Raw genomic sequence first — 27,930 nt, forward strand, 5'->3', positions numbered from 1 at the left:
TTTATTAATTTCATTTCCTGTATCTCACCCCCATCTCAGTGATACAATATCAAAGCATTTGTGGATGTAAATATCAGTCAGCAATCCTTGATTTTTTTTTGTCATAAGATATTCTTTCCCATGTGTGGGTGTTTTTTTTACATAATTGTGAGGCAATTCATAGTCAAGTGTCACAAACAATTTCAACAAAATTGAAGCATCAATTCTATTGTTGCAGTGTAAAAGGATAATATTGAGACACACATTTTGTGGCGACTTACACAACACATCAACATTACAACTCTTTGCCCAATATATCTCATCTACATACACACAGATACACACATACAAAAAAACAGTATTGGACTGTACACACTCACACACACACACACACACACACACACACACACACACACACACACACACACACACACACACACACACACACACTATGTTCCCCCCACGAGACATTTTCCCATCTGTGAGCATTTTTTCTGCACCGTTTGGAGTGTCCACTAATCCACCACCAGGGGACAGCATAGTCTTTTCAAAGTGCTACCAAACCAGCTCTGTATCTCCATCCAGCTGAGAGGTAAGGAGGAAGAACCAACTGCTGCAGGTGGAGGCTGAAATAGTTTGAGTGTAAAAGGAGAACCGTGGATCCCTGACGTTTAAGCTTCACTCAAACTTGCGCAGGTGGTTGTAGAGGGACTGGACATAGGTGAAAACACACATGGGGTCTGGTTTACGACCCATGATCATCATGTCGTCCACCTCAATCAGCCGATCGCAGCCGGCCTTCACTCTGCACACACAGACAGAGAAACACAAGTCAGAGGGGAAGGCTCTTTTTGTATGGTTCAATCTAAACCTAAATTTGATTTAACCCTTTGAAAAATCCTAATTTCATTGTTTTCTAAACCTCATAAAGAACATTTATGTACAACGAAACAGCAGAAATTGTGGATCAAAATGTGTCAGCTGAATCAACTGAAGGTTGTCTGGTCTATTGACTAGTTCAAGAAATAACAGGAAATCCAAACTAATATATTAAAATAGCAATTTTTTTCTCATCAGCAAATCAAAAAGCAATAATATTAATTGAATATGTTTAATACCTACAATAATATTATTAATGATATCAATCATATTAATTCTTAACTCTGAACTACTTTTTTAATGCAAACATGCACCAGTCAATTTTTTTAGTCATTTCACCTGTTGTGATTTTTTTTTAACTTTAAATGCTGCTATCATACTTCATCTGCTGCTATTTTACTCATCCTGTGGATGGACACTACTATTACACTTTTAACCTGGGACCAGGTTTCATATTTTTGCTCGACCTAGTTTATGATCAAAATGGTTGATAATTCATTTTCTGTTCTTTCAACACTGCGTCATATGAGAGGTGACACACATGACTGAGCTGTATCAACAAAAGGTTTACAACACAGCCAATATTTGTATATCTAACATCATATAGTTATATATCTAACATCAGGTCTTGCATACTCATTTTCCTTTACATTCTCACAAACATGTTTTGAGTAGGACCTTATATATGTAATAATTCAAATGCATTTATTGTCCTATAAGTCTCTGCTCTGTGATCTCTTTAAGAGGTCAACTCTAAAGCTGCCCCTGTATATAACGGATTGATTCTGTGACCAAGTGAATATTGTTTTTCAGTCAAATCAGCTTAATTCAACAGCAGTCTTAAAATAATAACAATACATTCATGAATCAAGGGGTATCTTTAAGTCCACGTCCAAACTATGCGCCTGTATAATGTCTAATCTACACAGTGCAGCCTGCTGGAGCAGTATCTGTAACAGTAACAATAAGCCATGCTGTGTGAAGCTATGCGGTCAGGCAACAGGAATGCACGCCCAACACCTAAAAGAAGAAAGTCTGGTGAAGCAGACAGGATCGGCAGGAAAATTGCCATATAAAATGTTTGTGTGGTGTTGTGTCGTAAAATACAGAGGACCATAAAATAAAACCAACAAAGAATACAAATTAAGGAACATTCACCCACAATAAAATAAAATGAAAAAAAAAACATTTATTGTTGATGCACTTAAGACCAATAAATCCTTAAAGGCAAAATCCAAAAACCACAACCAACCCCCAGCAAACAAATGTGTATTTGCTGTTTTTGCATAGTTTTTTTTAGACATTTTGGGGAAAATACAGAAAATACTTGACCACTTTCTTGCTGAGGAGATTGATACTAGTCACTTTATTGTTGTGCTATAGATGAGGGCAGAGACAGCACACAATTAGCTTGATTTATCATGACTGGAAACAGAGGGAAGCAGCAGAACTGGCTCTGTCCACAAATGTAAAAGAAAATCCATCAACCAGCACCTCTGAATCTCACTTATTAACATGAACCACCGCCTTTGTTTAATCTGTTCAAAAACGAGTGTGGAAAAACAATGGGGGACTATTTCTTGGTCGGAAGCAGTCACCACAAATTCATTGCCTCCAGCTGGTGTTGTGAAGTGGTTATCCTATTTATTTACATGCCGGAAGCAGGGGGCTGCTTCTCTGCAGAGTTCAAAAATATTCCTACCAGCCCCCATAAAGCTCAATAATGAACACGTTGTATCTTATTTTCTTCTGTTTTTCTTGTACACAGACAGAAATGTGTGGTTTTATATGGAGTTATGTAATGGAACTATTTCTTGAGAAACTCCAGTGGATCAGACAATGTGTCTGTGCAGTGTCTCCAGTCACAGGGCAGGTTGTCAGATAGGTGATAGGTGAGTACAGGTTTAATTAGAAGTCTTTGTAAAGGTGAAATGGTAATAAACCTGACGACCTTAGTGAGTTTTTTTAAAGATTTCGGGAATAGAGTCATCATATTACAGGAATAAGGTTGTAATTGAGAAGAAAGTTGTAATCTTATGAGAATAAAGTTGTAATTTAACAAGAAAAAAAAAGTTTTACTCCTGAAAAAAAACCTTGATAACAAATCTCACTGTTTCTGTTTCTTTGAATATCACACAGATGTAACCAACGATGTACAGGCGACCACTGCCAAACATTTCCTCCTCCACTAAAGAAGAAACTTCCTCTGAGTCTATGGGTTTTTTTCTGTTGGAGTAGACAAAGTTTCTTCGAAAGTCCCGATACTTATGATAATGTAGAGCGGATGTGACAAAATATTAAAGATTACATTATTTTTGACCTTCTATGTAAAGTGCCTTGAGATAATGTATATTAGGATTTGGCGCTATACAAATAAAATTGTAATTGAAATTATTTTTGAGACCTAAAAAGTATAGGTCATTATATAAAATATAACTCAACAGATGCTTCAAACAAATTGTTGTTTTATTTACCCTAGAATAAGCCCTTTATATTTAAATACTTTATATTTACATTGGGAGTAGGTCCTCTCTATGGTGGCAACCATGTTTTTTTACAGTAGCCCAAACTGGACAAACTAAACACCTTTTGAGATTTTATGACAACTGAAGGTTACCACAGGTTCTCTTATATGTTTGGCAGGGGAGGGTGAGGTGGGGGGTAATTAGCTGCAACATGCAACTTTACCTCTAGATGTCACTTAATTCTACAAAATGACCCTTTAAGTGGCCCTTATGATCCAACTTAGTTACAGTTCATAACTCCAGACACACCAAAAACAACTACTCTTCACTTTCTGTGTGAGTACAGATTAAACTGAATGACGTACAGGGAGCTAAACTAAGCTAAGCCATCCACCTCAACGTCCATACTTTGCCCTATGCACAGACATGGCAGTGGTATCACTCCTCTTGAAAGAAAGCAAATATGTGTTGAACCCATGTTCAACAACTTAGTTTAACAGCTGAAGTTGATGGGGATGTCATTAGTTTAGCAGGTTTTAGTTCTGATGATATATGAGAAGTTATTACATCAATCTCCTGCAGTTTTATGCTAATTCTTTCAGGGGCTGTTGAGATATTTCATGACAAAACAAAACAAAAGGTCAACCTCATGGTGGTGGTGGTCGGACTAATCAGGGAATCCCTGGAGGGCAGACTGTGAATGTCTCTACATAATCCCTTGGCCATCCAAACGATATGTTGAAAAATGTCTGCATGAGTTGAACTGGTCATATATGTTGAACTGATCATATATGATCAAAATGATAAATTCTACAAAATGAAAAAAAAGGAATTAATCTGCATCATGTCATAAGAATAACTGGTAAACTTCTAAACAAAACATTTCTTTAAAATGTTGACATGGCTTTCACTCACTCTGCAGTTCCAAAGGCCAGCTCAAAGTTGTGTTTACGGTTGACGGGCGACAGAATGGTGTAGTCGAACTCAGTGGGGAAGAAGGAGTGGACGAGGGCACAGAACGCCATCCCGTCACTCCAGCTGGACGAGAAGTTCTGGATGTCGATGTTCTACAGAGCAACAAAGAAAAACATTTGGTGATGATGTGGCATGTGTTTCCGTGAGATCACTTCAGACCTCCGTGTGCACAAGAAAAACATTTAAGAGAGGTAAAAGAAACATGACTTGTAAAACTGACTGGCAGCTCGTCGGAGCTTCATAAAGACATCTCTCCATTCACTGACTGGCCTATAATTATGATGGATAAAACAGACTTTCTTCGCCGCTCCAGCTTTGGGTCTATTACATGCTTTTGAAGTCATGTCATCTCAAGGCTGCCCTTCATTAGTCTGGAGTTTGCCTTGAATGAAATGCAGCATGTCAAGTCACTGGATGAACATCTCCCTCTCATGTGTGCGTGAATGTTTATTGCTGCCAGTTAATAGCAGTTTAGCTTGACTGTGGCCATAACCAGAGCCACATGGAGCAGCTGGCACACGGCGCTGTGAAAAGAAAATGGTACCATGACCTCAACTACCTCAGCCCTGCACCCTCACATACATACAATTACACACACCTTGGATTTACGAGGATATTCACCTCCACATACTGCAGCTCTCTGGTTGAGAGGTAGATGATTAACACATTAACGCTGTGCTATGTGCTGACAGGTTAAAGCTATATGGAGCGAGGCTAATTTAAAACCGACTACTTTTATGTCCCATCTCAGACATATTCAAATTCAAAAGCACCGTGCTGGAAATTTTGCGACCTTCACCCATTTACAACAAACTACGTAAACATCACATTACTGCAGGCCACTTTTTTAAAGCATGCTGTAATCTTTTCCTTTAAATGGTTTCCTTACTTCTTGCAAGCTTCTGCAAATTTATCTCTGTCTGTGCGATTTTCTGAAATGTGCATATTCGCTTTCTTTCTGAGAGTTAGAGACAAGAAAATTGATACCACTGTCATGAGTGTGCAGCACGTAGGTCCACAAAGCTGTAGCCAGGAGGAAATTAGCTTATGCCTCTAGCATGAAGACTAGAAGCAGGGGGGGAAATAACTAACCTTGCCTCGTCCAAAGGTAAGAAAATCCATCTACCATCACGTCAAAAGCTCAATAACTCCCATGTATCTTTTTCCTTCAACCTTTACAGAAAGAGAAATGTAGGAACTATATAATTTGTGCTCTAATGGGGACTTAGATGGTGTAACTGTTTCTTTCTTTAACCACGAAACAAGCACATCTTTGCGTATGGTTTAAACAAATTAGACATGATGTGATATTTGTTGAGCTTTAAATACACAGGTATGTGTTTAATTTTGAAGGGAGCCAGCTAGCTATTATCCCTCTGCTTCTAGTCTAAGCAAGGCAGGGAATATAATATATAAGATTATTACATCTATTCATCTAACTCTTTGAAAGAAAGAAAATTTCAGACATATACTGCAAATACTTCTCTTCAAATCTCTGACGAATCTATATCTGTCAGTGTAACATTATTATGACATGACTCTGCAGTTGAAAAACAGCCAGTGAAGTAAAAGTCAAGGGACTAACAGCTGGAAAGCATCTTGAAAAGGATCAAATGAATTTATAAGCCTCTGCTGCTGACTTTAAAGCCCTGCTTCAAACTTCAAACACAGGATGTGGATACACAGTTTACCACTACATCTCCATACAACAATAATGTGACTTAAACTACAATAGAACCAGACACAATGGGTTAGAATCTCAAGCAAACCTCTTCCAATTCATTTTCATGCTATGAAGTGAAATGAAGAGTCACTGTCTGGCACTAAGTGAAACCACATTCTAAAAGGTAATCGATTTGGATCTGTCCTGGAAAATGTGGAGCAGTAGCGTAATATTTATGCAATTTGTGGTAAATGGGCACTTTAGAAGCTTTGAGTTTATCTGGAGCCAAGTAGCAACTTGTAATATATTGACCAAATGTTATGAAATATGGATGAATTGATACTATATTACCTTAAATGCACAGTATAGAATGTAATGTTCAATTACAGAATAACATAGTCAGAGTTTTGTCTGCTAGATAATGATAGGTATCTTACCTGGTAGCCTATGGTCTTGGATCGGCACCACTCCAGAAGGATCTGTTTGATGCTGCTGGCGCTGGATACCCCAAAACTCTGAGACCGCTTTAGTTTGGATTTGGACTCCACTGGTTTGGGACGGCTGTGCAGGAGAAGTTGGAAAGTTGGCAACAAAGATGCATAAATATTTTATCTACCATTATTCCCATGTTGCTAAAATGCAGCATTAAATTGCATTTACCTGTTAGTTGCTTCAGAGTCGAGTCTTTCAAAAATAGATCGACGAGCCTGAGCACCAATGTTACGAGGCAGAGTCTGTGACCTCACTAGTTCCCTCCTCCTCTCTCCTACCTGTCCATAGGTCTTGTCACTGTTTATATCACCATCTCTGCAGGGTGGAGGCACAGAAGTGTAAGACACATAAAATATATGAAACCTGTCCTTAAAGATGTCCTTACTCAATCACGTTACACTCACCTATCATGCTGCTGTAACCCTGAGTAGGTCACTGACTTAACAGGAGCTGAACTTGCCTTCTCTGTAAGACAAACATTAAGAGCAAATCAGATCCACAATTCTGCAGTCCCATACTAGATACTGTATGTGACTGCAGGCACGACTCACCCTGAAGGCGGGGGGATCCGAGGGCTCTGATAGGTGTAGGGGTCCATGTCTTCACAGAAGATACTAACATAAACAAATAGAAAAGAAACAGTCAGTTTAAGGATTTTACAAAATACCTTGATATGCTGCATTCATGTTTAATACGAAAAAACAACAACAGATCGGTCAAATTGAGTCAGTCAGCTACCTGATTGAAGTGAAGACTCTTCTATTGGTTGAGGCTGGTTGAATGTTGTAGTTGACTGACCAGGAGACGAGGCCTCAAAGACAGGGGAGGACCGAGAATCAACGGGACTGCTGGGAGAGTTGGGAGAGTTGGGAGAGCCCTTGAGCTCCGCTGTCTTGGTTGTGGCGGTGATGGGGAGGTGAGGCATCCGCATGGCGACAGGGGCTGTGTGCTCGTGTGGGAAATCAACGGGTGGAGAGATCTCTCCGTGTACCAACATTGAATGTTCTAGTTGGATAAAAAGATTTTAAATGATCACATCAATGTAAATTGTCAAAGCACAATCATTTTTTTAGCAACAGTAATTCAGATCACTATACAATATATAGTGTGGAAGGGGTTGCCCATGGTAACAAGACCACAGAAAATGATCCTCTAAAGTTTCCCTCAGTGGATCATTTTAGCCATTTTTAGCTTAGCAGTGTTTTGTCTCACAAACTCTATTCAGTAATTTCATTTTTCAGGTCTGATAAACTATACAGTAACTGCCCAGCAAATAGAAACAAAAAAACAGACATAGTAAAGGGAGTTTGTTTTATTCAGAAGTTGGTGGAGACCAAAACAGAGCAAAAAAGGGAGTGAAGTAATAATTTTATAAAATGTAGCTGAATCCAAATATTTAGTATTCAAGATGAATACACAAGAAACAAACTAAATGAGAATGATAAATTAATGCAAACAGAGGAAATAGGAAGCCTGACATTCAGGTCAGCAGCATGTTTTTTGATGTGTGTTCCATTGTGACAATTTTAAACTGAAACTCCCACTGAAGTCAGATTCCCAACACTGCTGTCACCTACCCTGCCTCAAAATCCAAGATGGCTGCTCTGCGCATCAACAGTGTTGAAAGCTGTCATGATAAACTGTTTATCATCAGAAGTCTTATTTGTGTCTCATTAAATCAGTCACTCAGAGGGCTGACAAAGTATCTGTAGACATGATGCTATATTCTTTAGATCCACAAAAATACTATGCAATGTGTTGTCATCAACTGGTATTGCTAGCAATGGCTAACCTGGTTAGAGCAAACCATACTTCTTCCATCACACACAACACAACCTTTGACTTGTTGTACTGGAACATGGTCAACTCGAGATCTTCTCTATCTGGGGAACTAATTAAGTTTTTCATAATCCACACTTTATGTTTGTAGCCCAGGCTCTCTGTTAGAATAACTTACCCCAACTGTATTTTCTACACGGGTCACAATGGATATTAAATACATGTTCTCATGAGTAAACTGATCTTCACGTGTAAGGTGGACTATCCCTTCAATCAAAAATGGATGCTGTGGTAGCAAACAACCTTGAATCAAGTTGGTTCACATCAGTTTGCATTTTCATATAATCTGTGAGATGAGCACTGCCATGGTGTGACACAGTTATGATGTGTTTACCTGTTGTGGCAGCGTGACCATTCTCCAGGCCTGCATGTGTGGGGGCGGGGTCCACTTCTATTGGCTCTTCTCGCTCAATGCTCTGAAACACACATTGAGTCATAGTTAACTAACACACTAACAATGCTTATTGCTTTTTAAGCAGCATGAGGTCATCTTTGACCTTCACTGGAGAGTAGGATGATTGTAAGTAGATGTTTACGTCTAGAACACTGTCCAAGCTGGAAAACCGGTTTTGAAACTCGCCTGGTGAATGAATCATTCTGGTATTGATCTGTCGTATTTTTTGCCAAAGGGGATTAAAATCTGATCCGAACAAAACAGAGTTCTGTGTCAAGCTGTTCTATCGCTAATATGTTGTGTTTGTATCAAAGAAAAAGAGTCAGGGGATCATGTTCCTCTTGTTTGAACAAAAAATGAATCCAGATGTCCTGTGATTATTGAGTCACTGTTGGACCATTTCACTCTATTCAGATTTTAGACTTCTCTCCAACACATGGGATTTTCTGACATGACTTCAGACAAAACAAATCAACGCAGTGTGACTCAGCTCATAGTCGATAACGCTGCACATTTGGCGGCATGGACTTCAGAGAAGTGTTGTAGGTGTGAGAGGCACCAGCGTTCTGCTCTGTTCTGTGCACCTATCTCCCCTTGATAAGAACTGCAAAGCCTTTGTTTAAAATCAGGCACTGCTGTCATTGACAGTGACGAGGAGAGCAGCCAAAATCTGTCTGCCGATCTGGCAGCACGACTAAAATGACTGAGATCAGGTTATAATGTCAAACATCATTAGCATCTGGGGTTCAGTGTCTCTGTGACCCCCATTTGTTTCCTGTCTCCGTGATCAGAGCAGATCCTCGGTGGAGGCTCGCGTTCCTCTCTCTCCAAACACAATTAGCCACATGGAAACAGCTAATTACCATCCAGAGCAGATACTTCTATCTTAAACTCTTGACCGCACGGCGCTGCTGACCCACATAGGTTGTGGGTCAAGCTGTCACTTTCCATGTGGCAAGACAGACGGAGCACAGCGCATTGATAGTCGGCCCCTTTGGAACAGAACAACACTACTCAGGTCAATAGTGCAGCACTGATAGCTGTGCACGTTTTCTCAGGGTCACATTGTGTGTGTGCTGGTCTCACAAATTTTGAAACGGGAACATAACACACCCTCAGGCAGCCATGTAGGAGGTCCTCTGCTCTTTAACAAGTAACAAATGAACAGCTGCTTGTTTTTCATACTCTGATGTCAAATACACACCGTCCATTTCTGTGCTGCGTTTGACTGAGAATGTTATTTCTCCAATGATGCATCTGATGCATTCATTCTGTGTTTGGATAAACTCAGCATGTTTGGAAGCAAAACTGCAGCATCTGCCCATAAACCACTACGTGATCAGATAGATATGGAGCCCCCTCAACAAGAGTCAGCAAAAGAGGGAAGTGTAAATCTGTACTCTCAGTTTATAATCTGTGCAAACAAATTATAAACTGTGCTCTCGGATTTATAATCTCTGCCAAATATTTGTAAACCATCTGCACAGGTTTGCAAAAATAAATCCAGTTTATCTAGGTATAAATGTAAAATGTTAGAATAGAATTCATGCTATATTGTGTTTTCCATTGGATATTTGCAGCTTTCATTGTGTAGCATCATATTTATTGTGCTTTAATTGGGGTTGCAGGGAAAACTGGTTTATATTCTAACATTATGGTTTATAAACAGTGTAAACATTTTTAAACAGACAGTACAGATCTTTCTTCTTTTTCTTAGATGACCCTAAGGGGGATCTGTAGATAGAGGATGTAATTATACAGAAAACCTGAAGCTACTAAATGCTTCATCTCTGGTCTGGTGCTGGTCAGACAGTGTACAGTGGATTTGGAAATGATGCTGATAATAATAGGTAGAGAACCAAATACCAAAACAACGAGCCTAAAGAAGCAAAAACTCTCTATAGAGCTTAAATGAATTGTGGAGTCTGAAATTTGATGTGCAATCGTCATTATACTGTAAGTGATCCCTTTAAAAAACACACAGTCATTTATCTATTGATGACATAAGCATGTCGTAAGATGACATAAGATTACAGGATTTAAAAGTATTTTAAGACATTTTAAAACTAAAATAAAAGAGTATTAGGATCTGACAGTACAGGAGAGAGACTGAGGAGAGAGACTAATTATAATAATTATAATAGGCAACTCATTTCCAGGCAAACTGCTATGGCCTATAACAAACTGATTAAATATCAGTCCGTCTTAAGTCACCAAATGAGAACAATTCGCCTAATTTTAACAAAACAAAAATCATCTTATTCTGTCGAGTGTCTTGTGTTTTATTTGGGTTTTGTGTCTTTGAGATTTTTACCTCGAATCCACTTTAATGCTAGTGAATAAAATGTCCACTTGTGATGGTCACAGGAAAACAACAAAATCACATTTAACAATAGCAGCCCACAATGGACCTGTACTTTCTGCTGAAGAAATAGTCCCAATGAAAACTTCTGGCAGTGTGTTGTGTGGATTTTTCATATGAACAAGGTGCCCTAAGAGAAAAGAGATGTTGCTGCTGATATGTGAATTTAATATTGCAGTGCTGCGAGCACCACAAATATCTTGACCTCATTTACCTCCATTTTTGGTTGAAGGCACAAGATTCTAGAGATGGATATCTGAAAACCTGGACAAACAAAACTAAAACTAACTAAACTAAGAGAGAAACCCAACACTGTCACGCACACACACACACACACACACACACACACACACACACACACACACACACACACACACACACACACACACACACACACACACACACACACACACACACACACACACACACACACACACACTGCTCACTTGAAATGGCTGGGAGAGTGTAAATGTGTGTCCGTGGGCTGAGGTCACCTCATAAGAATGCTGTTGGGGGAAGGAATATGTGTGTGTGTGTGTGTGTGTGTGTGTGTGTGTGTGTGTGTGTGTGTGTGTGTGTGTGTGTGTGTGTGAGAGAGAGCGAGAGAGAGAGAGAGAGAGAGAGAGAGAGAGAGAATTGTGTGGGGGTTGTGGATGGGTTGTCATTTCAGAAAGGGGCAATTCCACTCCTGAAAGAGGATAAGGGGAAAAAATGAAAACCTTATATCACTGGGTATGAAGGTGAGGGAGTCAGAGGGGAACAGTTGTACATTGCCTGATGGGAAATGTCACAGAGGGACGGGGCAGTGGGGTGGAAACAGCTGGCTATCCAGCAGGAGGAGGGAGACAAATTTCAGAGTGTCTGGCTTTGGGGAGGGGAGCTCCCCTGGCTTAAGTACTGAGATCATCAGACGTCCACTGTGGGTCAGAGGGGGAAATATGATCGCTGAGCTGCTGAGTTTCCTGTAAACTCCCTGGTATCTCGAGGTCTCGCTTTCTGGCAGAACAAACTGGTACACAGTACCGACGAGGGACCTGAGAACCTGAGATACACGCGTCACATTTGCCTAAACGAGCATTCGTGAAGACCCACATGAGCACACACATAAACTGATATCTGTTGTTTTAAGGATGTCGCTTTCTATTCAAATCCAGACATCAGCAACTCAGCGTCTACAATCTGCAGAGCAGCCCCACGTTAATATCTACCTCACCCAGCATGGAAGTGAGGTTGAATTTTTTGCTTCTTTACAATGACCAGATTTCAAACATTTAATTTCTTCGTTCGTGCTTTATCAATTTCTCCACTTTCTTCCCAATGTGCCAAATACATCATTTGGGATCATTTTTATCAGGATAGGGAATGAAAAAGAAAACATTATTTCCTCTACTCATGACTGGAAGTTTATCATCTGTCCAATGTGGACAGGTGATAGGGTTGCAATCATCTACCAGGTCAGTGTTGCACAGTAAATATTTGTACATCGTGTAGCTGTTGATAGATACTATAAACCTGCACCAGCACTATAAACCTGTGTAAATATACAGCTGCTCTAAAGTGACTCAATGTCCATAGAAGGAGGTTAGGTTGTGTGTTAGTTTGTTTGATATTTAGAAGGATTATACTAACTTCTCCTGACATTTTGGGGAGGGGTTGGGCATGGGACACTAGGAGGAATCTTAAATAATATTTTATTTACAGTTTCTTAGGCAAAATGTATTCTTTTAATATTAATCTTTGAGCTTTGACCTAAATGCGAAAAAAAACAATACCGCTATAATGGCTAAAGACTAATAAAGCATTATTATTAATCTAATATTTTTGACCAGTGACAGTCCTAGGAACTCTCAGCTGGTGACACCTTCACTTACTCCGACTCTGTACCACACTACAAGTCACGTTTCACTTGATTGGCCGACACGTGAGTATTAGTGTTTGCCCCTTACTGATAAATGGCTAAAAGTAGGAACGATGACACCAGAATAGACTGAGCTGAGCTGTCAGGAACCCTGGATGGACACAAAGGAGGTGTGTTAACATATATCTGGTCTAACGGCAGCTGGGACCCTGTTACTGTGCTACATGGAATCATATTTGAATATTATTATTTGTATATTTTGTATATTTTGAATAATTTTCATTAATTTAATTTATGCCAGAGCTATAATGCCTCCTGCTTGTTTTCATAAAGTATGAATGTGAACATCCTGAAACTCCCTCAAACGGTACATGTACTTATTTTTTTTAATTGAAGATTCATCAGGTGTGACATGGGATTGGGTAACCAGAGGTCTTCTCTCTGTTAGCTCCTCTTTCATCCCTCCCTCTCACAAACTGTCCTCAGTCCCTCTGTCTCTGTCTCTTTCTCTCAGGGAGACATCTGAGCTTCACTGGGCCTTTGGGTGGTGGAGGACGAGAACACTTGAACAATGGAGGAAGGCTGGCATCCCTCCAATGACTACCAGTGTGTATGTGTGTGTGTGTGTGTGAGAGTGAAAGATAAATTCACCGCTATGGGTGCCAAAAGTTCTCATTTTAATTTGCAAAATAAATGCACTAACAGAGATTCCCATGAGGCGCATGAAGTCACAATGCAGCCTTTGTGCTCATGGCAGTTATGTGAATGCGTGAGGTGACAGGAAAGACTTACAAGTATACTGTCAATTATTATGAAGCTTGTAAACTGTCATGCATCAATGTCAACTACAGCAACCACCTTGCAATTTAATATGACAATAATCCAAAAGCACAGGATGCAACACAATCAGCAGATACATATGAAGGAAGAAACATGCACTTGTATTCACACAGCTACTGTAAAGCGATCAGACTTCTGCTCAGTCAACAGTTAGAGGCAGAGGACTCTGCTCTGTAATTTCCTCCTATAAAGGAATCATCTCAGAGGCACACTCAGACCACCTGTTCTTCAAATACACTTACACAGACTGCAATTTCTCTGCTCGAAAAATCGCAGGGAACCCCCCTTTGGGTTGAAGGTGGAAAAAATGCGCGGCCTTTGAAGAGAGAAGATATAAAACACAAATTGCAGGTGAGAGCCACTGAACAGGGGGAGGTTTTCTTTATAAACATAAAAGTCTGTCTGAATGGAAGTTACAGTGTCGGCTGCTGACGAGGCCTGATTTAACACGTGCTTGTCTTCTGACAGCGTCTTAAACCATGGGTTGATTCATGTTTTACAGATCTGTCACAATGTGCTCTTATAATGTAAGAAAGGGGATCATACCTCTTGTTTATTTTGAGAGATACAGAGGGGTTTCTACCTCCCTGGTGGCAGAGACAGTGGATAGTTCATTACTGAACAAACTCAGAGGGTGAAGAATTTCTCTTTTGGACACTTGATGAGCTTTCTCCTCTTGTGCTATCCTCCATCCAAAATTCTCACTTTTGCAAGCAACACATTGAAATCCAATGTTCTGTTTGGCATCTGGTAAAACACTGGGCATTCTTGAAACGTACTGTAAGTTGTTTCTGAAACACTTTTTATCTCATTTTTTGCAATTTTCTCCACGTTCCTAATTGCCATCAATAAATAAAGTCTTCTGGAAAATAAAAGTCAGTGTTTGTGGCCCTCTCGGGACTGTAAATTTCGTTCGGACTGAGAAACGATAGCCAGAAGTTACCAAGCAAATCACGGAAAAGTCGTCTTTCAGCAGTTGTCAGTGCAAGTTCATGTGTTTTGGTGGCGTAGCTTTGACAAGAGGGCTGATAGGAGGGGTTGAGATGTATTGGTTGCATATTTTCAAAGAGTCGTCTACTCTTGCTCCCAACCCTAGCTTTAACACTACCAACAAACTAAACTTTCCTCTATTACTTAGATACTACATGACTTTTTTTTTAGTTTTCATCAGAATTTTATGACAAACTTTGAACCAATAACAGGTTTCAGAAACCACGTATTACTATTGTGTCTTGTGACACTGCAGCTATATATAACCTAGTTAAACATGATGGATCACATTTGCTCTGTATTTGTTATTAGTGATACCTGCCAAATATTTAAAATAAGTCAATTAGAAATCTGCGAAGGAGTTTAACCTCTCTAACCGATCCCATAAACATCATCTCACCATGGTAAATCACACTTTTATATAAATATATATTTGTTCATATATATATAGCATATATAACAACATATAACACCTGATGTATTTCCTTATTTGGTGAGTTTTCCCAACTGCTTCTACTCCCACTGTTAAAGGTGTGTAGCATAAGATTCATGGAAGAAGAAGAGCTTGGTCTCAGGCCAAGTATCTATGAGAAATAGGTCCTGCTCGCTGTGGGGAAAATATCATTTTTCACTCTTGACTTGTACTCACTGCTCTGTAATGTCTCGCTCCAACATGTGGCAACAATAGAGAGCGACTCCCCTGTCTTCCCTCTCCACCTCCCTCCCTCCATCCTCCTCTGCTCTTTCATTCCTGGCAGTGAGGCAGAGGAGGGTGGGACGATGTCTGGAGGAGACTTGACATGCTCACCGCAGGAAGGTGAGAGGTCAGCAAATAAAGACAATCTGTATCACCTCTACCTTAATTCCCATCGCTTACAAACAGTTGACTAAACTGGATAGGTGGTGTGAGTAAGAGCAGGCGGCCCCACTAGTCATTTCAGCTCAGTATCCCCAGGGATTACATCGATATTGGACAAATCTTCACCTCGTGATTTACATCCAGTGCCAACATTTTGGGCCAGAGCAAGAAGTATTGTGCCTTTTATTGTAGTGGAGGTCTGGGTGGTGTACGGGCATTGAAGGGAGTCCGAATTGTCATGCAAGAAAGACAACCCTTTTCCCACACGGACAAACAAAGTTAAAATGTAACTTTTTTATTAACCATAACCACAAACTTTCCCTAATACTGTAAATATTTAATCTTCTATAGATCCAAAATTGATGTCTGGATGTTTGTTAATCTGGATTAGGATTAACTCCATTTGCAGTGATCAATAATACATTTATTGTCGATGAGAAAAATCTTTACCAATGATAGCCGGCCTACAGTCTCTACCTACAGTCTCTCAATATTCATAGACTCACTTCCTTTCGCAAGTTGTCTTAGAAGTAAAAGCATGTTTGTGTTGTTGCTGTAATGCTGTATATCGAGCTGAATTGAAAAAGGGTGTGAACTTGGGTCTGAAGATTGTGTCACTTGCTCAACAAACCTGACATGATATGTATGCAAACAATAACAGCCCAGACCTATATATGAACCACACACATGAATAGTATTAAAGAAAACTCAGTTTCATTTTATGAAAAGCTTTGACTCTAAAATCTTCATGGCAGAAGTTTTCTAACATAGACTGTTTCTAAACGTCCAGCAAACAAACAATAAAAAGTGACAGTTTATTGTAGAACTGTTTGAGGAGGACTCACTAATGACAAGGAATAATTCTGAAGTAGCTCCAGAGCATCAACACAGGACCAGAGAACAGAACATTACCAACAGACAATAACGGCCACTGCATTATTAGTCCAAATGTAAAATAATATGCACTATTCTAATGAAGGAGCCAACCAAGTCTCATTATTGGTGCTGATGATCTGAGGTTACAAGATGGAACCATCTCAGCAGAGTAGTAACCCAGACAGGTTGAGGTTGAGCCTCGATGTCTCCCAGCTTCATGTCAGTGAAGCAAGGATTCAACTCCAGCCAACACGACTCAACCAAAGACATTGGTTTGGACTTAAATCCTGCAGAATCCTGAGTCCTGATCTCATGAATTAGCAGACATCAGCTGGAGAAAACATTACCATTGCCCACGTCATGGCATGTACAGTGGTTATACTCAGCCCTGTGGCCAGTATGCCTGCAATGAAACACATGACCACCCACATAGAAACTACAGAGCTGAATCAGACAGAATCCAAAATTACCTGTAGCGATGCATTTATTTAAAACTTTTTTGTGATTATCAACTGTTTGACAACTTTGTTGTTGAGATCTGGTGGAATGTGATTGATAGGGCAGCTTCAAACAATGCATTCACACATTTTAAAAATAATTTTACATATTTTTCCTTTGTTTCTCTTTCCACTGCACACTCTGACAATGCCACTTCATTCTACTGTTGAATTCTACAGCTGTGTTGTATCTGAATGTTTTAAGCATTAATCAAATGTTATTTTCCATTTTTATTCACCCTGTATGGCTGCAGTTACTCCTGGGCATGTATAAGTGAAAACATGCTAGGCTGCAGTGGGAATTCACAACTGGCCTTCTGCTCACCCCCAACACTCCATCACCTTGCCTCTGAGGAGTTTACATTTTGGATTTCACCCTCACAGTGACTGACAGGCAGATAAATTAACTCTAGGCCACGTTTCTTCTCGCTCGTCTCCTGAGCTCCCAGAATGCCCAGAGCAGCAGTTATATCTGAGTCCCCCTCCTGTGGTGGGAAACTTGATTTCTGACAAAACCTGAAAATGCCAGGAACCCCTGCTCTCTCACCCGTGACCCCGCACAGTGTCACTCAACCTCTAAAACCGATTTTCCTTTAAGTGCCTTTCGGGCATTATTCGCTAAATGAAATTTGTGCGGTGTTCCCAGGCGGATTGAGCTAAAGGGACGACCTTAAAATCTACTCCTGAAGTTGACTTCCAGAAAGGCTTATTTGTTCCACAGGGCAGCGAGGATGAGGAGGGTGAGGAGGGTCAGGAGGGTGAGGAGGGTGACCTATCCCACCAGCCAGTCAGTTATTAACCTGTTTCCACAGAGATGATGACGGGAACATGGCTTATTGTCTGGAAGTCATTAAGAGAACCAGGGGTAGCCAGGGAGTGGTCGCATACCTCTGTTAAACCCCCCAGCAAGTGCACACACATGCACACACACACACGCACACACACACACACACACACACACACACACACACACACACACACACACACACACACACACACACACACACACACACACACACTTCAGCTGTGCTCTGCCTTCAGTGTCATTCTTTTCTCTTTGATTATTTCGAATCTATATTAATTTCTTATTAATAGCAATTCTTTATCAGAATAAGTTGGAGAAGTTTTTCCAGAGCAGCGTAACATATAGCTTTGATAAGTAGCTTACACAGACAAACCACTCACTAGTAAATACAGGGAGATACACAGACTAAAAAGAGTAGAGGTTATTTTGTAAAGTGATAAATCAAGTTATGATCTAAAAACCAGTACATATATCTATTACTTTTGTAAATATGTGTTTTTGATCATACTTCAAACTCTGGCTTCTGTCTCACTCATGGCTTTATTAATAGCCACATGGAGGTGGGCTACTGCCAGGAATCCAGCCTTAAAATGCAGGGGGAGACTGGAGTAGAAGGCTGAGGAAGGGGCCACGGAGGCAAAGAGGAGAGGAGAGAGGGATGGATGGATGGATGGAATTTGGATACACACAGAGATCAGAGGTTATTTGTCACAGTTAAGAGTCACCACACTACTTTACCACACTATACTATACTACATTATGCTCTGCTACACTATACAGTACTTCGCTATGCTACACTACACTATATTATACTTCACCAAATTAAACTATGCTGCGCTATGTTACAGTATTTTATAGTGTAAACTATACTTTACTGTACTATACTATACTATACTCTACATTTTTACTAGTTTTCACCAATACCCTGCTGATACAGCATATTCATGCCAACACTGTTAGTGTGAACATGTGCACCAGCAGTTGGCAATCACAGCGTAATTCAGCTTGGACTGGGATCAGTGCATCTTAAGTGCTCTGAATGTACAATCTATCCATCAGCCTATTCTCAGACTGTGACTAGACTAAAACACTGCAGGCTAAATGTTGCAGTGGTCCGCTGCTTATGTGCAGATAAGAAAACAGATAGCATCGAGGCTGAGTTGTGAAATGTTGGGGGGAGATGGAGCCAGTGGGTGCAAAGGGAGGGACGGAGGGAGACGAAATATCTGGAGGAGTGTTACCTGATGGAATTAACACCAACACATTCTGAATGATCAGATCATCAACCAGCAGGATAAATACTCACACAGAGACCTGATTCCAGTTTTAAATCAATAAAGTCAATTATTAAACTATTATTGAACTGTGAATTAATGAAATAGCTTAATGTAATTACGGTAAAAATGAGACAAGCACAGACACTATTCAAAATTAAAACCCAGTTTTTAATGAATCATGTTGCTTCGTACAAGAAACTAATGAAGGAGATTTTTTTTCTTTCATTGCCTCAATGGACCACTGTGAATAGAAGGAAATGTCCATGGTAATCATATAATAATCATATTAATGCAGCATGTAGCACCATTACATCAAAAAGCCTATCCTGTAAGCCCATGTAAGAAACATCCAAACTTTTCCCTCTCCAAAAATCAGCTCTTACATAATATGTGATGCAAGTGCTGTATAGGGTCATAAATTAAGTGCACCCTGTCCCTGTGCATTAATAGAGAACATTAGATGACCCCGTGACCTGACTGGGATAATCTGATCTGCTCATCTGCTAATGAACACACACACACACACACACACACACGCACACACGCACACACGCACACACGCACACGCACACACGCACGCACGCACGCACGCACGCACGCACGCACGCACTAGAGGAATGCAGCGTCTGATGCTCTGCTGTGGAGGCTTGAATGGTACAGGTGTGGTTTAGGAAGGTATTTGTGGGAAAGAAGTCAAATGAAAGTGTGGAGTCTTGTGGTAGAAAAGAAAATGACAACTATGTCATGAATTTATCAGATATCTCCCTTATATAAAGAGCTGAATGTAATCCTGTCAACCTCTGACTAATGAAGTTTAACTTGTATGGATCTAGATATATTGCACATGTTGAAGGATACATAAAAGCAGTCAAATTAAATTAAATTTCTTGATTTCTTGACTTTTAATCCCTCGACTGGGTCAAGCTCCAAAAACACTTGATTCTACATTTACCACATTGCAACCCACGAGTTTATTTCATTAGACTGATCATGGACTGTGTGTAATGATGGACGACATGACAGCTCCCAAAAGTGAAGCCAAATCATCTTGATCATAAAGTACATATCAAAACCATTTTTCTCAAAAATATATCTATTCTATCATGGTCATTGGTTGAGCATGTGGGATATTTTAGCTTAATCATTGTACAACAGGAGGAAGTGGAGGTGCGGCGCTCATCTTTATGTACAGTCTCTGGACTGGCACTGTACCTTTTTCTGGAGCTTTCACCCACATTGTGCATCTGACAGCTGTATTAATAACACCAGCTGTTACATGACCAAACTTTTGTTATGTGATGGGAACTGAGCTAATTCTGATGAAGACGGAGAGATGTGGATGAAGGCCTTAAAAAGCTAAGTAGACCGTGAGTAATGTTTTCTTTTAAAGCATTTATTATTTATGCTATTAACAAAAATATTTTAAGATCAATTAACATATAATTAATCTCAACTAATCATATTGTACAAAATAATGGCAGATTTCTAACAGAAGTATCAGCCTCTAGGGGTGAAATGAAAACGAAGGATGACAGGTGAGAGACAGGAAAAGGTAGAGGAATGAGTGAAGGAATGAGTCAGAGGAGGAAGAGAGGAGGGTAGATTCTATAATCCCTCCACATTGAATGTACTCCCAATAAAGCACAAGAACCCACACAATGGCCCATTGAGACGGCTGCTTTGGCACCGTAATTGGCAACGGCAGTGTCGTCTGCAGACATACAGTGTGTGAGCGTAAGTGTGTGTAAGTGTGTGTGTGAGGAGGAGAAACAAAGGAGGAAGAGGAGACATTGTTGAGGAGGATTAGGTCTTTGTCCTAATCCTAATCTTCACTAATTCCTGTTGCCCAGAACCATTAGAGGATAGAAAAGAGCCACACAGCTGCCTCTTTACAAACCACGAAAACCTTCCAGATGGACACACGCACACACGCACACACACACACACACACACACACACACACACACACACACACACACACACACACACACACACACACACACACACACACACACACACACACACACACACACACACACACACTGTAACACACAGCTGGGTTTCCATTCAAGCATTTTTATGTGAATGCCGATGTTCTGAATCAGAAAAGTGGAACAGAGCCAGTCTAGTATGACAGCTTATCAAATATTACAAAACAATAATCGTCATTTTAACAAGGCAGAATGAGAGGAATATAAAATACACACACACGTACACGCACACACGTATACACACACACACACACACACACACACACACACACACACACACAGACACACACACACACACACACACACACACACACACACACACCGCACGATTCTTCAACTCAGCTGATGAAACAGCTCCAGATCGTTCTCATTTGAAGAATAGAGGGAAGAAAAGGCACAGTCATGCTGTGTAATTCATACAGATTCGTGCTGCAGGTGTTTTCAACATGGAGGAGATGGCGCTGACACACTACAGGTGGGATTTGGAGGTGTGTGCGTGTGTGCAGGTGTGTGCGTGTGCGTGTGCGTGCGCGTGTGCGTGCGCGTGTGTGTGTGTGTGTGTGTGTGTGTGTGTGTGTGTGTGTGTGTGTGTGTGTGTGTGTGTGTGTGTGTGTGCGTGTGTTTGTGTGTGTAACTGTCAGTCAGGCCTGTTTGAACAGCCAACTGTACTTTATGTGCTGTATCTTCCTCTGGTGTGTCTCTGACAGGTAGGTGAGGATGTGGCAGGAAGAGTGAGCTGCAGTTATAATCCAAACAGTCGTGTCCTGAGATCCGACCGTATGGACAAAAAGTCATTGTTTGTGCACCGATACTAGTTCACAGTATTTTCTGCATCTCTTGTTTGATATGATCTGTGTGTTACTGCAGCTGACAGCGGGTATCTCCCACACACACACACACACACACACACACACACACACACACACACACACACACACACACACACACACACACACACACACACACACAAAGGTACCCTTGTGTTGTCTAGCTATGACCACATGATTTCACAGAAGACAACATTCCTCTGTTGTTTCCAACCACATAGTTTGGTAATTACAGCCAAAAGTGGAACAGCTATTTGCATGTGTGTGCTTTTATAGACTGTATTTCAATATGTGTATGACCATGTGTCCTTTCACTGGACATTTATTACCATCACACTCTGTATGCTACTAGACAGTGCTATTGAGAATTTCAATAAAATTACAACAAACAAACTACATGATTGTAATGGCAATATATTACCCTACCATCCAATAAAAGAAGAGCTTCTATGGATGAACTCTGGGGGGGCGTTCATATGGGCTCTCCTCGTGAATGTGGTAAACGCAATCTAATTTGAAGACCAAATTTAGGAACAACTGCTCATTCATGCAAATCTGCTAATCAGCCAATAATGTTGCATCAGTGCATTGTATACAACCACACAGACATAGGACCTTCAGGACTAGTTTCAGGATTTCTGCTGCTGATCTGAAATGTTCATACACAATGGTTTTTACGAAGAATGGAACCAAAACTGTAGACAGCAGCACTTCTGTGGATAGAAACACACTGTTGAGAGAGGTCAGAGGAGAACGATCAGACCGGTTGGAGCTGATAGAACTCTAGTAAGTCACATAACCCCCATTTACAACTGACTTTTGATTTCTTACAAATTAGTTCTGATGGAACATACACCCCCGCTCTTGCAGTGTAAAATGTCCTGCTCAGTATGTGTCCTGACCACACACAGTAAAAGAAATAATAAAAACAGATCTAAGGGATCCATTTCAAGATGGTTTCTGTTATGTGCTCTGATAAGAAAAAAAGAGCTATTGGACTCATGCAGTATATCATGTCATCCATCTCAGTAAGGTCTGATGGAACATATGCTTTTAATAAATACAGCTGTTTACACCAAGTGTGTAAACGTTCACAACTTATGCACAACTGTGACTTGTGTTATACAGTTTGCAACTTCCTGGTGTAGCTATAGTGGCTGAACACAGAAAGTCTACATCCACATTACCACATTTTTGTTTGACCTGGTGTCCACACTGCTCTGGAGTTTTGGAGCCGCTAAAAATGAGAGGTTTGGAAATGCTGCTGGACCCGTATTTGTTTAAAAACTCCGGGTGCTCCGTTTTAGTCTGGACGGGCAGAAACTGAGATGTTTTGCAACGATGACGTAGACACTCAAAACCACTTGCTCTTTGGGTCTATTCTGTAACGACGTGACCTTTGCTGAGTCTTCAGGCTCCTATCACATGACCCTCTTTTGAAGGAAAACAACCAGCATTAGCCTCTGCTACCAGTGCACAATGCAACATGGGTAATCAATCATAAGAGCTGCTGACCCTTTGTCTTTGCTTACAGCTGTTGTGCAGTTAAAATCTACATTTCACAATGATACAACTGTTCACATGTGTGGGAGAGGAGGTGTTATTCAAGCAATCTGTGTACAGCGGCATGCGCATGTATGTGAGTGGTCACTTGATATGCTTGTTAGAATGGACAGGGATTAAAACTGATAGGGAGTCAAAACTTGTGTGGACAGAGTTTTAGTTTGAAAACGTAGTAGTAATGTAGTAATGTGAAAGAAACAACACAAACTTCTCTGATCTACAGGCAGAAGAACATTCCACCATTGAGATGGAAGCACTTCATTGAGCGTGTGTTGCCTAAAATTATCCTGTTTTAAAGACACTGAGCACAGAGGCAGAAAGAGGATGATTGATTTATGCTGCAATCGCACTTTGAGGTGTTTCTAGAGAAACTCTTTCAAACAATGAAATTGATTTATATTCGTCTTCAGTCTTGCAATTGCACAGTTGCTTAAGAGCTGACTAACAATGCAGAAACATGCCTAAAGACATGTTTGCTACTAAATTGCCGAGAAAAGAAGAGAGAGAAGAACGAATACTTGATTGTCTTCAGCTGCTGTGTACTCTCCAATCTCTTCTAAATATTTAGACAGAGGAAAATATGACGTAAGATAGAATTTCCTTTCTCTTCTGAAAAACCAATAAATTCTGGAGAACGCCAGGAAAAACTGCACGCTCATCTTCAACTAGCTGATTGATGAGCAGAAAGCACATGACGGAGACACGGTTGAGCCAGGAAAGAAAACAAATTAAAATACACATGAACAGTGACAGATTGTGTACGTGACTCCAACATGAGTTCCACTCCAGAGGACAAACTTCCATTAGCTGCATTGTAGGGTGACAATTCAAATTTATTCCTGCTAATAACTTAGAAACCACTGAGCTTTACGACTCTGACTCTTCATTGATGAACTATGATGCAACCCTGATATAGACGTAACATGAAACCACTTCTGATCCACCCTAATACTCTTATCAAGAAGAATGTCAGCTCTCCAGGAACAGAGAAAACAGACTTACCTTCCGCGTGAGCCATCACTTTTTAAACTTATCCAGTAGGATTTAAAAAGGCCTCCACCAGAGCAGAACCATGCCGTCATTAAGGCGAAACGAGCTTATTGAATATCCCCCAAATAATGACTAACCAGAGCCTTCATTTCATAACACTGATTTCGCATATTTGACTGGAACCACACAACCACACTGACCGCACCTCCCAGGAGCCTGCTGCACTCATATTACTGTACTTCATAAATCCTTAAACGTCCCGCTGGAGGCCCATTGTGCAATGCCGTGACACAGCCACTGCTTTGTGTGACACATCGATGCCGCCACAACGCAAACAGCCTCGGTCAAGCTCACTTTCTGCCTCTTTACAGCGGGGGCCCTTTCCCAAACTGGAAAATTACATAGCAATTACTGGATTACCTCCTCTGACATTGTATATTACATTTCCACCCATGTTACAAAGTAGCTGGCACTGGAGGGCGAGGGGGTGGGTCAGTGCAACTGTGCCAAGAGCTTCTATGTGTAACAGTCCAGGAGGAACTGCAAATTTTCTTGGATGAGATTCCTTGATGCTTGAGATTTAAGCAGTTGTTGACATGTAAAGCTTTGATTTCCCAACGGGGGGAATTGAAACTTTGGGGGTATTTTCACAGTTCCAGGGGAGTATGGGAGAATATTAGAAATTAGAAAAATTGAAAATACAATTAATTCAAATGTTTTTTTTTCAAGTATTGATAAAGTATATTATACACCTCAACATTATGTGTTGCAAGTGACAGTGAATAAGAATAAAAGAGCAGCATAGCATAACCTACAGCGATCCCAACCAGGGAAAACAAAAGTACAAATTTCTTCCTGTTTTAATTTCACAGTGGCAGACACATTTTCTTTGTGCCATGTATCAAACCTTTCATACCCTTCGGTGTAAAGGTCCTTATTTGTTAGTCATTACATTGATATGCACCCAAAATTGACTTCATAACGATAAGTTAAAGCAAAAAATGGCAATTACAAAATTAAGGTAGATATAATTCAAAGTAATGGATAAATCAATTGCTATATGGATAAACGGCTTAAACAGACAAGTAGTAGATAAGTGATTGAAGCCTGCATTGTCTGCCACTTCAAACAGTAGTGCTGAGAAAAGAATGTATGAAACCAAATCAACTCAAATGTCACTGGTAACATGTCATTTTATATAAATATACTTAGATCTTAAAAAACATTCAATTTAAAATGTATGCATGAAGGTGTTTGTTTGACATCAGGACAACAAGGTTGGGACCACTGTGGTAAAAAAAAAACTTCACCACCCACCTCTACCAACATGCAATACTCACGTTCGTCTTGCTGGACACAGCAAACGTGGCTCGGCTAGAGAAGCGAGTGGTGGAGGGGCTGCTGCTGGACACTGGGCCTGTCAGCATGGAGGAAACTCTGGAGCCAGCAGGAGGACTGCTGGAACTGGGGGAGGATGAGAAAGTGGCAGGGGGCGATGCAGGGCTCGACTGACCGCTGAGGCCGCTGTAGGTCTGGGCTTGGCTCCCTAGGGTGCAGGGCTGGATGTGGAGCTGAGCCTGGCTCTGAGTGTGAGCCTGACCCTTCCCATGCACCACCTCTGTAATCGCCTGATGGTTCTCCTGAATATCATTAAGGTGATTCTTGTGGTTCAGACTGTGGTTGTGGTTGTTGTTCGACAGGGTGCTCCTGTCACATGTCATCCCGCTCAGGAGCTCCACCTGTTGGGTCAAAGCTTCCAGCTGACTCCTGAGCTGCCGGTTCTCTTGCTGGAGCTGAACCACTGCTCGTGCTAGAGGCCCGCTCACGTTGGCCGTCTCCTCCAGACGACGCTCCATGCCCAGCTTAAAAGCACTGACGTCCAAGTGGATCTCCCTGATGGCGTCCTGCAGAGTGTTCTCATAACGGGCTAGAGCCGCACACACTGTTTCCCCCTCTGGAGAGGAGGACCGGGGATGACACAAGTCTCCCATCTCAGCGAGGGTTGCTGCTTCCATCGGTACCGCTGGTGACCCTCTGGGGATGGGAGAGACAACCTCTATGTCTGTTAGATCCTCTGGACACTGGACAATGTGTGGCTTCAGTCAGTGTGCTGAGGGTTTGGCTGGAGGGGGTGGGGACAGACGGACAAGAGTTTGGAGGTGAAAGTTTGCAGGAGGGGGCAAAGATCTGGTCTGTTCTATCCCTACTCCTTCAGCTCCGTCTTGGGACGTCCCAGGCTACTCCTCCTTCAGTGAGCTTTACAGATGTCTCCCTGTGTCTTCTGTCTGAAAGCACAAAGGGAACACGACCTGACCTTTAGCTTGTGAGCAGCTGTCAAACTCTTAAAAGAACCATCATAGTTACTTTTAAGTCATAGGTCATGTTCTGTAGTGAAAAGCAGCAACATTAGAAAAAAAAAAATGAGAGAGTAACAGTAAAATCATGGCTCGTACAAAATGATTTCATTCAGAATCTCCAAATAAAAACATCTTTAACAGATTCAAACACAACTGCTCTGACTCTGCTGCAGTTAAGAGCAGGATGACAGAAACAAATCATACATCTCTTCCAGCCACTTATGCTTCATGTTTATGTAAGTGCCATAAAACACAGCAGTGAGGTCATCTTCACCCACAGCTGCAACCAACCTACCTCAGCTCTGCTGCGAAGCTCACCAGAGTTCCCTCAGCGCTCAGCAGCTCTGTACGTCATGTGTGTGTGTGTCTGTGCTGCCGGTTTGTTTTAAAGGCTCAGGTTGGTTGCTCCTCTGGCCCAGAAGAGGGAGGAGAGAGGGAGGGATAAAGGAGGAGGGTGGTGTCAGTGGTGGAGGGGAGAAACCACATGGGAAGAGTAGTAAATGTGAGGGGAGGGGAGGGAAGGAGGGAGGCGGACCGGGCAATTTTTACATCCTTGTGTAAACTATTGGAATAAATCCCCTCCCCTCCTCTTCTCTTTTCTACTCCGTTTCTTTTCTGCACCTCTTCCTCCTCCTCTCCTCTCCTATAATGTGTGTTCTCCTAGAAACAGAGTGACTTGTTTTCCCAACACAGCACAAATAATCAGATTGTTATATGAGAAAATAGTGGGTTAGGTAAAGGGAAAAACACTGGGGCTACTGAGTGAATAATTGTGTCTTTCAGTGTAGATCATTGCACTTATATCATGCATATCAGGCGGGTGTAGAAAAGGAGCTACAGAGCATGATCATTCACTCCGAAGGTCGGTGGTTTGATCCCCAGCTGGGGAAAAGATACTGAACCCAGAATTTCCCCTGACTGCTGTGCCGACAGTTTGTGGTAGAGAAAGCGTTGCATATAGAAGTGGTGTATGAATGTATGTGTGAAGAGGTGAATGTGGCTTGTACAGTAAAATGCTTTGAGTGGCCGATATGTCTAGAAAAGCACCTCATGAATACAGTACATTCACAAACACTGTATATGCAGTCAAATTATTTTAAAGCTGCACAAATTGATATTTAATATCAACAATGGGAAAATACAGATTTTAAA

The 27,930-nt window shown here is 41.0% G+C and overlaps 1 protein-coding gene across 1 annotated transcript; it reads right to left on the reverse strand.

Moving 5' to 3' along the window:
• smtnl (smoothelin, like) lies at window positions 1-27,187 on the reverse strand. Its single transcript, XM_035153465.2, has 10 exons — window positions 27,074-27,187; window positions 25,762-26,706; window positions 8,627-8,708; window positions 7,192-7,458; window positions 7,005-7,067; window positions 6,858-6,918; window positions 6,622-6,768; window positions 6,399-6,522; window positions 4,239-4,390; window positions 1-784 (listed from the first exon to the last, which is right to left on the reverse strand). The coding sequence occupies exons 2-10, from the start codon at window positions 26,434-26,436 to the stop codon at window positions 658-660; spliced, it is 1,698 nt and encodes a 565-aa protein (XP_035009356.1). The 5' UTR covers window positions 26,437-26,706; window positions 27,074-27,187; the 3' UTR covers window positions 1-657.
• Between the last annotated feature and the right edge of the window lie 743 nt (window positions 27,188-27,930).

The sequence above is a fragment of the Hippoglossus stenolepis genome, chromosome 4 (assembly GCF_022539355.2).
Source record: "Hippoglossus stenolepis isolate QCI-W04-F060 chromosome 4, HSTE1.2, whole genome shotgun sequence".
NCBI lineage: Eukaryota > Metazoa > Chordata > Actinopteri > Pleuronectiformes > Pleuronectidae > Hippoglossus > Hippoglossus stenolepis.